Here is a 12,965-nt window from a genome sequence, read left to right on the forward strand (position 1 = left end):
AAAGATGACACCACAGGGATTCCATTACTCTTTATTTTAGCAACAGCGACAGACACATGAGGTGGCTCGAGCTGCCTCAGGCAGCAGCAGTCTCTTTGGTGGCTTTTCTCTCTGCCAGCATCCTCTGCTTCTGTTTTGCCAGGCACTTCCTGGCAGAATAATGGGCCCCCAGGTCATGATCTGGGAAAGAGATGGGGAGGGGAGTCATAGGCCATGATGGGAATTTGTGGTCTTTTCTCCATGCAGGGAGGGCTTGGGCAGCTAAGACAAGTTATTGAGCAGATAAGGGATGAGGTGAGGTGGTTTTCTTTTACAACCACCAGAGATTGGGCTAATTAGCAAAACGTCTAGTACCCAGCTCTGTAGAGACTGGAAGGAGGACTGGGAAGTGGGGTGGCAGAAGCAGGAGTAGCTGGAGGCAGGCTGGGGTGGAGCTGACTCACAGCGGTCCTGGTAGGCCTTGGCCACCTGGGTGAACTGCTCCAGCTCCTTGGTACAGTTCTGCCTGTAGCTCTCACCTTCCCTCTGCTGACAGGCCTTTAGCCTTTCCTGGATAATGTTGACGATTTCCTGATCAACTTTGCTGAAAGGAAAATGAGAAAGGTGATGAACAACAGGGGTCCCCAACCCCCAGGGCCGTGGACCGCTACCGAAGCTTCATCTGCCACTCCCCATGGCTCGCATTACTGCCTGAACCGTCCCCCCACCGCCACCCCGTGGAAAAACTCTTCCATGAAACTGGTCCCTGGTGCCAAAAAGGTTGGGGACCGCTGGTCTTAAGGTCTATAAGGATTCCCTGTACTCAGGGAAAGTAAAATGAAGGCAGGGCCTGGGAGCCCTGTGGTCTGGCCCCTCCACCCCTAGATCTGGGTTGGCCACCATCTCATGGCATCCGGAGGGAATATGCTCATTGCACAGGGCTCAGTAGTATTCACTGACTAAGAGCAGAAGCCCAAGGGGGAGGACTTACTAGTCTCTTCTCCATTGCATTTCTGCTTCAAACATGCACAATATGTCCTTTTCCTCGCACTCAGTGATGTCCGGCACGCGGCGGAACTCACGGTGGTAGTAGTAATACCTGTTCTTGGCATGCTGCCGCTCTATAAACTCTGCAAAGAGAAAACCCCAGGTCCAAAGGCCTTATTGGTTTGGAGAAGCTACAGTTTGAAAGGGCTCTTAGCTTTGTATTTCTCATAAGCCGTGGAAGAGGCAGGTTTCCCAAATGTTCCCAGCTTTTACAAAGACTGGCAACTGGACTCCCAAAGAAGAGGTGTGGGCTGGCACACAGTCCTGGAAAGGACTGGGCTACAAATGGCAATGTCTACGGTTTATGGAGAGTTTCTTGTAAGCCAGGAACCACCCTGTGTTGCATAATACATTAACTCACTTTGTCCCCACGATAACCCTATGCGGGGCAGGTCCTTTTCATTTACAGAGAGGAGACCCAGGCTCTGAGAGATGGCAGGATTCAGAGCCTGTTCTCTGCAAGCCCACACCCTGCTACAGTCCCTCCTGCCGGCCCAGCTCCCCCAGAGCACGGGGATTCCACTGTGGAGGCAAACAGGCCCCAACAGGGAGCCACCAGCAGGGATTCCAGTCCCAGTTCTGCTACTGCTGACCTTCTGGCCTCAACTTCCCCATGGGTAAATGAACAAGTTGGACCTAGTGAGATCTCATCCATCCAGACGTATAAAACACTTTCTAAAAAACTGCTATACAAAAGAGGGAGCAGATCCACTACTTGTTTTTTCCAGACCTTGGGGCGGGGTGGGGTGGGGTGAGGGTGGTTCCTCCCCCCACAAAGAGCCACCAGAGCATACTATGCACCCCAAACGTTCTGTTGTTGAATGAATGGATTGATTAATTAGGCGATTGATGAATCGCCTGGCACTAGTGACTAAGGGCATTATGCTCTGCCTGCTGCACCACCAAGATGGCTGAACCACAAACTGGGCAACGATGGTTTAAAACGTTCACCTAGTTTGGACCAGAGATGGCGGAATTTGGGCAGCTCTCAAGCGTGGGCACACACGGAGGGCAAGTTACAGCACACGTAGGTGGAAGGGGCCTCGGCCATCAATGACCACCCGGGCCATTTTGCAGGCATGCAAAGGGTTGGGAGAACCCCTGTACCTCAACAGCCCTCTGTGACCGCCTTCTGTGCAAAACGCAGGATGCAAAGCGTTTAGGGAGAGTGGGATCTAACAAGCCTCAGGACGCAGATGACTTCGATCAGCAAACAGCCCCTAACATTTGAGCGAGGACGGAGACCAGGGGTCCGTGGACGGCGGCAGGGGCCATACAGCAGTGAGGGCTCTTGGTGTGTGTGTGGCGGGGTCGTCCCAAGAGGTGAGGCCTGGGGTGCAGTGGGGATCCAGGCTGAGTGACGGGTGCGGGGGGCCCGGGAGCGGTGGGGGGCCCCGGGGCGCAAGGCCCGGCTGGGGCTCGTACCTCTCGCGAGGGTCACTGGCCGATCCACGAGGAGGTCGAAAGCCTTCGTAAAATAGGTGATAGGGTTGGTCAGAGTGGTCTGCGGCGAGGGCGCCGGCGTGCGGCGCGGGGGCTCGGGGTACACGTTGTTGTCCCAGCTGTCCGGCATGGCAGCGACGCGCGGCGGGCTCGACTCTCGGACGCGCTCCCGCTGCCTCCGCCTCGGTCCCGCGGCCTAGTTCGCCCGCACAGAGGACAACTGGAGAGCGGCCGCGCCTGCGCAGGACAACGACGGCGCCCGCGAGGCACCATGGGACTTGTAGTTCACCCCGCCTGCCCAAGTGTGGCCTCGGGAGATGCTTCGCAGTGCGAGCGCCCTCGCATGGGACCGCCGCGCCATTGCACTCGCGACGAGCGCCTACTGTGTGCTGGGCGCTGGTATCAGCGGTGAAGGAAACAGATCCCTATTTACATTCTAAGGGGAGACAGACACAGGAGTAAGGAAACCATTCAGTTCGGAGGGCGTGTAGGCACGTGCCAAGTGCAGCAGGGAGCAGAATGATGAACACAGCTGGGCTCTTCTGGAGAACTCAGGCCGGTAGAGCAAATAACAAAGTCAACAGATAACACAAACTGCCAAAAGCTGTACCCTTCCAGGAAGCCTTCTTGGATTGTCCATTCCCTACATCCCTCTCTGAGCTCCACTGTGTCTGCCAGGGCCCCTCATGGACTGGCTGATGCCACTGAGCTTGGAGAGGGGGCTGCCTGGGACAGCACAGGAGGTAGGGTTTCCCCTCTCCACCCTCACCCCTCCCCACCCCACGACTAGGGAGAAGTGGCTCCTACCCTGGGCACAGGGCACTCTGTTTTGGTTCTGAGGGTTCCATCCTGGCCCTGAGCACTGTTGTGCCCTTGAGGCAGCTCCACTGACCAGGGCCCTACTGGCCACCCTCTGTGATCTCCATACCTGGCATACCCTCTGGCTAGCACCAGGGAGGATGGGTGCTGGTCACTTCCTGCCCAGAGGCTGGGGTCAGTCATTAACTCTATGGACGCACAGAATCCAGAATCATAGTAACCTTAAATCTTCAAATCATGAACTCTTAGAAACTGTCACACTCAACTAATCATAACATTGGCCTGCAATGTCGGGCTGAACGAGGGGACCCAATGGAGGTGGGCCGGAGTCATCGCATGACCCGCAGTAACCAGCACGAGCTCGCCCACCAGAGGAATATGAGAAAGCAGAGTAGTACTCAGTTAAGGGAAAGCACCCAGATGATGGCTTTCTGCTGCCACCCAGCAGCAGACGGACTCAGAGATCACGCAGCAGAAGCAGAAAAAGGCAAATGAGAGGGAGGGACCCAAGCAGCTTTGTGGCTCCATGGCCGACCCTCTGGCCCTTGGCCTGTGTGGCTGGAGCCCCCACTGTGTGCTCCCAGGCCCAGCACCGAGGGTGTTCCCTTTGGCCCTGAGTCTGCAACATGTCACTCCTGTGCTTCCTTCCTTCAGGGAGCCCCTCTCCCCCAGGGCCATTTCTGGGCTGAGGGGTTTACCCCTTCCCAGTGATTTTTTTCCTGCCAGACTCAGCCCAAAGTATTAAAAGTAGCTTTGTCATTCAAAAACAACGACAAAAACAAAGAATTGTAGATTTTGGTAGCATAGAATTTTAGCAACCAGGGATGCAAAATCCACAGACCTGCAGAGATATCTTAGGCCTGTAAAACTCTGATTCTACAATTACAGAACTTTATAACCATAAAATCTTTGAATTAAAAAATAAGAGATTTCAGGGACTTCCCTTGTGGCGTAGTGGTTAAGAATCTGCCTGCCAATGCAGGGGACACGGGTTTGAGCCCTGGTCTGGGAAGATCCCACATGCCGTGGAGCAACTAAGCCCGTGTGCCACAACTACTGATCCTGCACTCTAGAGCCCACAAGCCACAACTACTGAAGGCCGTGCACCTAGAGCCCGTGCTCCGCAACAAGAGAAGCTACTGTAATGAGAAGCCTGCACACTGCAATGAAGAGTAGCTCCTGGGCTTCCCTGGTGGCACAGTGGTTGAGAATCTGCCTGCCAATGCAGGGGACACAGGTTTGAGCCCTGGTCTGGGAAGATCCCACATGCTGCGGAGCAACTAGGCCCGTGAGCCACAACTACTGAGCCTGCGCGTCTGGAGCTTGTGCTCCACAACAAGAGAGGCCGCGATAGTGAGAGGCCTGCGCACCGTGATGAAGAGTGGCCCCTGCTCGCCACAACTAGAGAAAGCCCTCGCACAGAAATGAAGACCCAACACAGCCAAAAATAAACAAATTAATAAATTAAAAAAAAAAAAAAAGAGTAGCTCCTGCTGGCCACAACTAGAGGAAGCCTGCAGGCATCAACGAAGACCTAACGCAGCCAAAAATAAAATATAAATAAATAAATTTATTTTTAAAAAGTATAAAAAAAAATTTAAGTTCATAAAAATTATCTTAAGGGACTTCCCTGGTGGTGCAGTGGTTAAGACTCTGTGCTCCCAATGCAGGGGGCCTGGGTTCAATACCTGGTCAGGGAACTAGATCCCACATGCATGCCGAAACTAAGGAGCCCGCCTGCTGCAACTAAGACTTGGTGCAACCAAATAAATAAATATTAAAAAAAAAAAGTATCCTAAGTGTTCTTGGCTCACAGCTACTAGAGTCAAGGGACCTTGATTGAATCACAGCTCTAGTGATCCTCTGGGCACACAGCCAAACTTCCCCATCTTCCCACCGTTTTTCCAGTTCAGGTTCACAGCCTCAGGACAGCACAGGAATCTGCTCTGCTTCAAGGCCAGCAAACTGGACTCAGACACTCCTAATGGCAGCTGCCCAAGGGAAACTCCCAAACCCGAGTTCCTAAACCCCCTACCAGGCCAAGTTGTTCCCGTTTTGGAGGGTCACACAAAGCAGAAAACAAAGTGTGTGACCCAGTCCCAGGACATTTGAGGAAACGAGTGCCAGCCCTAGCTCCAGGTGCACCCCCCCAGGCTGCCCAGGCTGCCCCCCTTCGCCCTGCCCTGGGCCAGGCCCGCTTCTGACACCAGAGCCCACATCCGCCACAGGAGATGACAGAGCTCCCCTGCCAGGGGCTAAATCTGGGATCTGGCTGCTGTGCGTCCTGGCCCTGCCACTTGACCTCCGACGCCTGGTGAGGTGGCCCCTTCCCTTCCTAACCTGCAGGGACAGGCCTCCATGGTCAGTGGGCTGGCGGGAGGGGGGTTGGGGGGAAGCACGCCAGCTTCCTGGCGAGGGGCAGGTGGGCTTCTGGGATCTATCCCAGCAGAGAAGGTCCTTGGGCCTGTGACAGAGTAGGTGATTACAGGGGACAGCAGGGGGCCCAAGCACTGGCTTCCAGGCCTAGGACAGGCAAACAGAGGGACAGATGGCAGTGGCCCCCTGCCTCTGTGGCCTTGGCTGCAGTGTGGATCTGCCTCTTCTGGGCCCAGACAGGCAGGACCAGGCCACTGAGACAGGAAGCCCACGGGTAAGGGGGGCTGCCGCTGGCTCTGTCCCTAAGACACTGCCCTTGGAGAAGTTTCCCTCCTTTCTTGTGGACAGATGCAGGCCCTGAGGGCCACCAGGTCTCAGCCTGGGGTCTCTAGCTCACTTCTGGTCTGGTCTCTGGGACTGCCCAGCTGCACCCAGCAGGGAGACCCCAGCTCTGATCTCCCTTCCCTTCTGTCCCCAGTCCCACCGGAAGTTCTCTGCCCCTCGGCATGGACAACTGGGCTTCCTGCCACACAAGAGGAGCCGCCGGCACCGGGGCAAGGTGAAGACGTGGCCTCGGGACGACCCCAGCCGGCCCGTGCACCTCACGGCCTTCCTGGGCTACAAGGCTGGCATGACACACACTCTGCGGGAGGTGCACCGGCCAGGGCTCAGTGAGTGGCCTCTAGGGGCCCCTGGGGGGCGGGCCGAGCACCCCCGACCGCCAGAAGATCTGGAGGTTCTTCCAGAGGCTAGGAGCCACAACTGGGCTTCCAGAGGGGAAACAGCCCCAGAAGGGGCCAGGCCCCGCCCATGGGCACCTCAGTCAGAACGTTGACTGCTGGCCGTGCCTCAAGAACCGATCTGTCATTGCCCCAGTTTACAGATGAGGAAATAGAGCAGTTATGAAACTTGTAAGAGCTAAGATTCAAGGGCAGGTGCCCCTACACACTTCCGGTTTTGAGATCATCGTAGTGTGGTTATAAGAAATAATACAGAGGGATTCCACGCACCCTTTACCCAGTTTCCCCAATGGAAACATCTCTTAAAACCATTGTAATATGTCACAGCTGGATAATGACATGGATACACCCTACTCATCTTATGCTGGATTCTCCTGAATAAGATGTGTGTTTATTTAGTTCTCTGGTTCTGTCACGTGTAAATGACAGTTTCTGTCATGTGTAAATGCGTGTACCCACCACCTTGGAACGTTCCATTCCCACAACAGTCCGTCCTGTTGCCCTATTATAGCCACAGCCGCCACCCCCCAACCTTCTGGCAACCACTCATCTGTTCTCCATCTCTCCTAAAGTATATATTTTTTGGCTGCGCCACGAGGCTTGCAGGATCTTAGTTCCCTGGCCAGGGATCGAACCCGGGCCCTCGGCAGTGAAAGTGCCAAGTCCTAACCTCTGGACCGCCAGGGAATTCCCCTAATATATATTTTAAGCATATACTTCTTTGACTTCAGATCAGCCTCATTAATAACATCTATAAAATCATGGGTTTAGGACAAGTCTTAGGTTTTGTTCTAGAACTCATCCATATACATTCATAGTGCCCATTTGTACTCCCCTAGAGGATGACCAACCCTACCCTTTGGGGGACGCTGCTCTGGCTGTGGCTCTCCTGGGCGGTCTGGTGGGGAAACCAAGGCAGTAGCAGGTCAGGCCTTACCTGAGCTGAGTCAGAGCTACTATGGACACCTGTGGGGTCTTGCCCAGCAGTGGCTCCACACGCAGGGCAGAGCAGGGAGAGAAGGGCTGGGAGTGGGGAGGCTCAGGGCTGGAGGTCAGGGGCCTGCTCACAGGGGCCTCTGTCCGCAACAGCCCTGGGGCTCTGGTGCTGGGTCCTCCCGCGGGCAGGTGGGGCTGTGGTCAGCACTTCCACCCCTGTCCCCTCTCCATGGAACTCCCCATGGGACTCGGAGGCCCCCCTCCACGCCTCTGTCTCTGGGTTTCGTTCAGAAATTTCCAAGCGGGAGGAGGTGGAGGCGGTGACAATTGTGGAGACGCCGCCTGTGGTGGTGGTGGGCGTGGTGGGCTACGTGGCCACCCCACGAGGCCTGCGGAGCTTCAAGACCATCTTTGCGGAACATCTCAGCGACGAGTGCCGCCGCCGCTTCTACAAGGACTGGTGAGGGATGCTGGGTGGTTGGGCAGGAGGAGGAGTGTCAGCAGCGTGTGGAAGGCAGAAAAGTGTGTGTGTGTGTGTGTGTGTGTGTGTGTGTGTGTGTGTGTATGCGTGTGAGTGTGTGATGCCTTCCCTCCAATAAAAGACAAGGACTAGAGGGCTGGAGAGGAAATTAGTTAGAGGAAAAAGGAAAGCAAACATTCTCATCCTCAGGGTGAACTAAGAACTGATTTGATGGAATGTCAGAGTTGGTTCCAAGCTTCCTAGTAGCCAGGGTGAAAAGGGAAATAGCCAACTGACAAGCTCTTTTCATCAGAAAGAAGGGCATCCTTAGGCCTCAAATCTTCCCTGGCATTAAGTCCAGAAAGGGAAGGCACCCCTGCCTGAGGAACCTCACAGACATCCCCTTCCATATGGAGGCAGAGGCACGTGTAGCCTCCATGGGAGGCGAGGACCTTGGGCCCCAGTGTCAGAGCAGGTTGTGTGACCACAGGCAAGCTGACTGACCTTTTAGAACCTCACCTCACCCCCCACACACACACTCCCCACAAACACCATCAAATGGGAACAGGAGAGGTCTCCGCATCTTGGGGCAGCCCTGAGGATGAGCTGAGCAGAGTGTGTCAAGTGCTCAGCACAGGGAAAGAGCTCAGCGAACGCCAGCTGGTCTTGTTTTTGCTGCTGCAATTGTGATCAACTTGCCCCTCATCTGACCTCTGTGAACCTCGGTTTCTTCATCTGTAGGATGGGGATAATGATGTCCACCTTCCAGCATCCTGGCAAGGGTTAGGAACGATGGGGTGTGGGGCCTGGCCAGTCCTGACTGTTCACTTTAGAAGTGGGTTCAGCGGCCATGGCAAAGTGGGCACGTGGCCATGGCTGGCTGGCACGCCCCTTCCCTGGGCTCCTGCACATCTGCTCACTCTCAGCCCCAGGAGGCAGGGAGGGTACCCACTTTACGGAGGAGGAAACTGAGGCCTAGAGAGGGAAAGACAGTCTGTGCTTAAGGAGGGCGCCCGGAACCAGCCCAGGGACCCCAGGGGCCCAGCAATGCCTCCCCTGGGAAGGGGAGGAGGGAGGAGGGGGACATCTAAGCCCATGCTTGGTAGGATGCAGTAGAGGCTGCCATTCTGGTTGTGCTGAGCACCCTCTGTGCACGGCTCAGGCACAAGAGCAAGAAAAAAGCCTTCACCAAGGCCTGCAAGAGGTGGCGCGATGCCGACGGCAAGAAGCAGCTGCAGAGGGACTTTGCTGCCATGAAAAAGTACTGCAAGGTCATCCGGGTCATCGTCCACACCCAGGTCAGCCCCTACCCCCTGGTCCACACTGGTCAGCCAGTCCACCACCTGGGCCCAACCTCCCTCAGCCTGGCTTCCCTGAGCCCTGGCAAATGTCAGCCTAAAAATACTGTGAGCCTCGGGCATGGGCCCAAAGTGTCGGCTGACCAGCCAGCCGCCTGCAGCCCCGGGGATGGGGTGTTGGGCATCAGTGCACTCTGAGGGCTACGGGGTACTGGCCACACCCAGCAGTCAACCAAGGCCCTGAAATGCCCCAAAGGTCCAGGATCACCTGCCCAGTGTTGGGTGTGGGGGTCCGGCAGCCTCTGTTTGGGGTCTGGCACATGTGGGTGTGAATCAACATTCGTGAGTGGGGTCTGGCTTCGTGTGGGTTGACAGGTTACCTATACCCTCTGGCTTTTTCTGGAACGTTCAGGGAAGCCTTCCCAGGCCCGGAGCAATGACCCTCCCCACCTGCCTGAGTTACTCTCCCACTTGTAGTTCCTGGTTATGTGTGTCATTGGTTAACATCCATCTCCCTCCATAGACTTGAGCTCCATGGGGGCAGGGGTCACAGCTTCCTGCTCACTGCTGTACCACACCCCCCAGGAGGCTTATATGCAACAGGTCCTCCATCAGTACAGGTTGAGCCCTATGCTGTGACCTAACCGTGTCCCTGCTTCCACCTCACACAGCAGCAGCCAGAGATGTTTAAAAATGTGCAACAGATCATGTCACACCCTGCACTTGGAATAAAGCCCAAGCTACTCCCTATGAGACCTGCCTGGCCAGGCCCCTGCTCACCTATCACCATCCTGAACCCTCCTCCCTGTTCACCACAGTCCAGACACACTGGTCTCGTTTCTGTCCCACCAACCACTGCCCCCCCATCTTCCCTGCCACAAGGCCTTTGCATATGCGGTTCCCTCTGCCCCAAAAGCTCTCAGATCTTCACCTAGTGGTTCCTTCTTGCCATTGATGTCACCTCCTCAGAGAGGCCCTCCTTCACCACTGTCATGTGCAATAACTGTCCCCTCCACCCTCAATATTTCATCACAACACTTAGGCCTATCCAAGAGTTTACTTGGTTTCTGCCGCCCAACTAGATGGTGGCTCCATGGGGGCCAGGACGCTGTCTGCCTCATTCCATGCTGCATCCCCAGTGCCTCGCACAGAACGTGGCATATAGGCACACCAGAGCATGGGATCATCTGTTGAATGAATGCATGCGTGAAAGTCTGCCAGGGATCACCAGCTGGCCATGTCGTATCGGCAAATGGGTGTGTGTGTGACTTTCTGGGAACCGACTGGCCGTGCCATGTCTTACAGATGAAGCTGCTGCCCTTCCGGCAGAAGAAGGCCCATATCATGGAGATCCAGCTGAATGGCGGCACGGTGGCTGAGAAGGTGGCCTGGGCCCAGGCCCGGCTGGAGAAGCAGGTGCCAGTGCACAGTGTGTTCAGCCAGAGTGAGGTCATTGATGTCATTGCCGTCACCAAGGGCAGGGGCGTCAAAGGTAGGGCCGGGTGGGGATGGCGGCTCCAGGAAGGCTACCTGGAGGAGGTGGGGGCCAAACTGGCCTCTAAGCCACCCACCCTGCCCCTCCCACCTGCAGGGGTCACGAGCCGCTGGCATACCAAGAAGCTGCCGAGGAAGACCCATAAGGGGCTGCGCAAGGTGGCCTGCATTGGTGCCTGGCACCCTGCCCGCGTGGGCTGCTCCATCGCCCGGGCTGGGCAGAAGGGCTACCATCACCGCACAGAGCTCAACAAGAAGGTGTGTCCGCAGGCCTGGTTTGAGGGGGGATGCCCGTGACCACACCCCAGTGAGTGGGGTGCATGACCCAGATGCTGCCTGGCCCCCTAAGGCTCTGAAATGCCCCCACCAGCGCCTGGGTCTAAGCCCACATTCTGATGGGTGTGGGCATCTTGCCAGCCCCAGAGGCTACCTGCTGTCCCCAATGTGCCCTGTGCTCCTAGCAGATCTACCGCATTGGTCGGGGGCTGCACACGGAGGACGGGAAGGTGGTTAAGAACAACGCATCCACCAGCTACGATGTGACCGACAAATCCATCACACCACTGGTGAGGGTGGGCCGCCAGTTTGGCTGTGGGGCAGGCCTGTGGGGTGCTGCCCTCTCCCAAGAGCTCAGGCTACAGGGTGGACCACCTGGTGGACCAAACCCCTGCTGTTTCTGCATCCTCAGAGCCACCACTGCAGACAGCTCATCCTCCAGCTGCTGTCACAGGGTGCGGAGTGCAACAGCTCTGACTGTGGCCTTGGAGTCAGGCTGCCTGGGCTCAAACTCCAGCTGCAGTGGGTAGCAGCTGCGGGGCCTGGAGCAAGTGACTTCACCCCTCTGAGCCTCAGTTTCCTCCTCTGTAAAATGCAGATTTTTAAATAAGATAATCACGGGAAGGACTTAGGGTGTGGCTCAGATGCTGCCCTGATTAGTGATTGAGAATGTCACCCTAGGCCAGGGGAATTCTCCTAGGGCCTCCAGCTGCCTCCTAACCCAGCAGCCCCTTTCCTGGACTCACCTTCCCACAGGGTGGCTTCCCCCACTACGGGGAAGTCAACAATGACTTCATCATGCTGAAAGGTTGCATCGCGGGCACCAAGAAGAGGGTCATCACGCTGAGGAAGGTCAGTGCCAGGTGGTGAGCTGGGGAGTGGGAGCCCCATGGGCCTTGGGGGAGTTGGGCGGCTGGCCTGCCCTGTCCTCCAGCCTGCTTCAGGAGGGGTGGGGATGGCGAAAGCAAAGAGGGAGAGGTTCTAACAGAATCTGGGTGAGCAAGACCTTCCTGACTGGGGGTAATGGGAGGGGCTGAGTGGGGACCTCCCACGGTGACGGCTCCCCTCTCCCACCGGCCACAGTCCCTCCTGGTGCACCACAGCCGCAGGGCCCTGGAGAACATCGAGCTCAAGTTCATTGACACCACCTCCAAGTTTGGCCATGGCCGCTTCCAGACAGCCCAAGAGAAGAGGGTCTTCATGGTGAGCCCACCAGCCTTGCTCTCTGGGGCTCTGACACCACATCCTACCTGCCCCAGAGCGGGGAAGCTGAGCAGATGGGGGTGGCACGCATGTCCCTGCACTCATCCACAGGAGGGGGCTTTTAGGGGTCCAGTCCTGGGCACTGATTCTTGCCAGAAAGGAAGTAGGGGAGGAGCAAGTGGGAGAGGGCACAGGGCCGACTCCGCGTAACCCAGGCGGCTGGTTAGACCCCTGTGACTAACGCTCCTCCTGTCCCTCTCCCACCAGGGTCCCCAGAAGAAGCATCTTGAGAAGGAAAAGCCGGAAACCTCGGGAGACTTGTAGGCAGGATGGGATGGAGGGAGCCTGAAAAAAGCGCGGCGCAACCCCCGCCTGTCCCCTTGTCTAATAAAAGCCAGAGACAACTCTTCCCGCGGTGTCTCAGAGTTGGGGGGCGCGGAAAGGCTGGTCAACGGCCGGCAGCCCGGGGCTTAAGCGCCGGGAAACGACGAGAGCGTACGCGGCTCAGTGTAGTGCACCGCGACAGCCACCCCAAACCCAGCGCAGCTCAGCGCCCCGCCCTGCTGCTAGGGGCTGGGGGGGAGGGGCAGGGGGCAGGGGCGGGGCCGCGGGGACCGCTCAGGAGTGGTCCTTAGTGGTGGGCGGGGCCTGCTGGAAGACGGAGGGGGCAGGTCCTCGGGAGGGGGCGGGGCCTCCTGGAGGCGGAAGCCGGAACCCTAGTCCCGGGGTGGGATTGGTCCGTGGAAAGGGCGGGTCAACGGGAGGCGGGCCCTGCGAGGGTGTCTCGCACCTCTGGACGTGATTGGTCCCCTTGGGGGGCGGGGCCTAGGGCGCCGGGGCAGGTCCGGAATCCGAGTGGGATTGGTTCTCGGGAGGCGGGGCAGGAGGCGGGCA

General features: G+C 57.1%; 2 protein-coding genes across 4 annotated transcripts; one reads left to right on the forward strand and one right to left on the reverse strand.

The window, feature by feature from the left end:
- Positions 1 to 19: 19 nt before the first annotated feature.
- NDUFB10 (NADH:ubiquinone oxidoreductase subunit B10) lies at positions 20 to 2,692 on the reverse strand. The gene is made up of 4 exons (XM_082669835.1): positions 2,452 to 2,692; positions 971 to 1,109; positions 444 to 583; positions 20 to 180 (listed from the first exon to the last, which is right to left on the reverse strand). The coding sequence occupies exons 1-4, from the start codon at positions 2,597 to 2,599 to the stop codon at positions 77 to 79; spliced, it is 531 nt and encodes a 176-aa protein (XP_082525961.1). The 5' UTR covers positions 2,600 to 2,692; the 3' UTR covers positions 20 to 76.
- A 2,886-nt stretch (positions 2,693 to 5,578) lies between these two features.
- Positions 5,579 to 12,480, forward strand: RPL3L (ribosomal protein L3 like). Of its 3 annotated transcripts, none has more exons than XM_082669589.1 (10): positions 5,579 to 5,649; positions 6,143 to 6,335; positions 7,632 to 7,800; positions 8,963 to 9,098; positions 10,404 to 10,590; positions 10,690 to 10,850; positions 11,054 to 11,158; positions 11,625 to 11,720; positions 11,952 to 12,071; positions 12,339 to 12,480. In XM_082669589.1, the coding sequence occupies exons 1-10, from the start codon at positions 5,647 to 5,649 to the stop codon at positions 12,393 to 12,395; spliced, it is 1,227 nt and encodes a 408-aa protein (XP_082525715.1). In that variant the 5' UTR covers positions 5,579 to 5,646; the 3' UTR covers positions 12,396 to 12,480. The 3 variants fall into 3 exon arrangements, with proteins under 3 accessions (XP_082525715.1, XP_082525716.1, XP_082525717.1); XM_082669590.1 differs by having other exon boundaries at positions 11,057 to 11,158; XM_082669591.1 differs by lacking the exon at positions 11,054 to 11,158.
- Positions 12,481 to 12,965: the final 485 nt, after the last annotated feature.

The sequence above is a fragment of the Grampus griseus genome (genome assembly GCF_964374135.1).
Source record: "Grampus griseus genome assembly, chromosome: 14".
Taxonomy (NCBI): domain Eukaryota; kingdom Metazoa; phylum Chordata; class Mammalia; order Artiodactyla; family Delphinidae; genus Grampus; species Grampus griseus.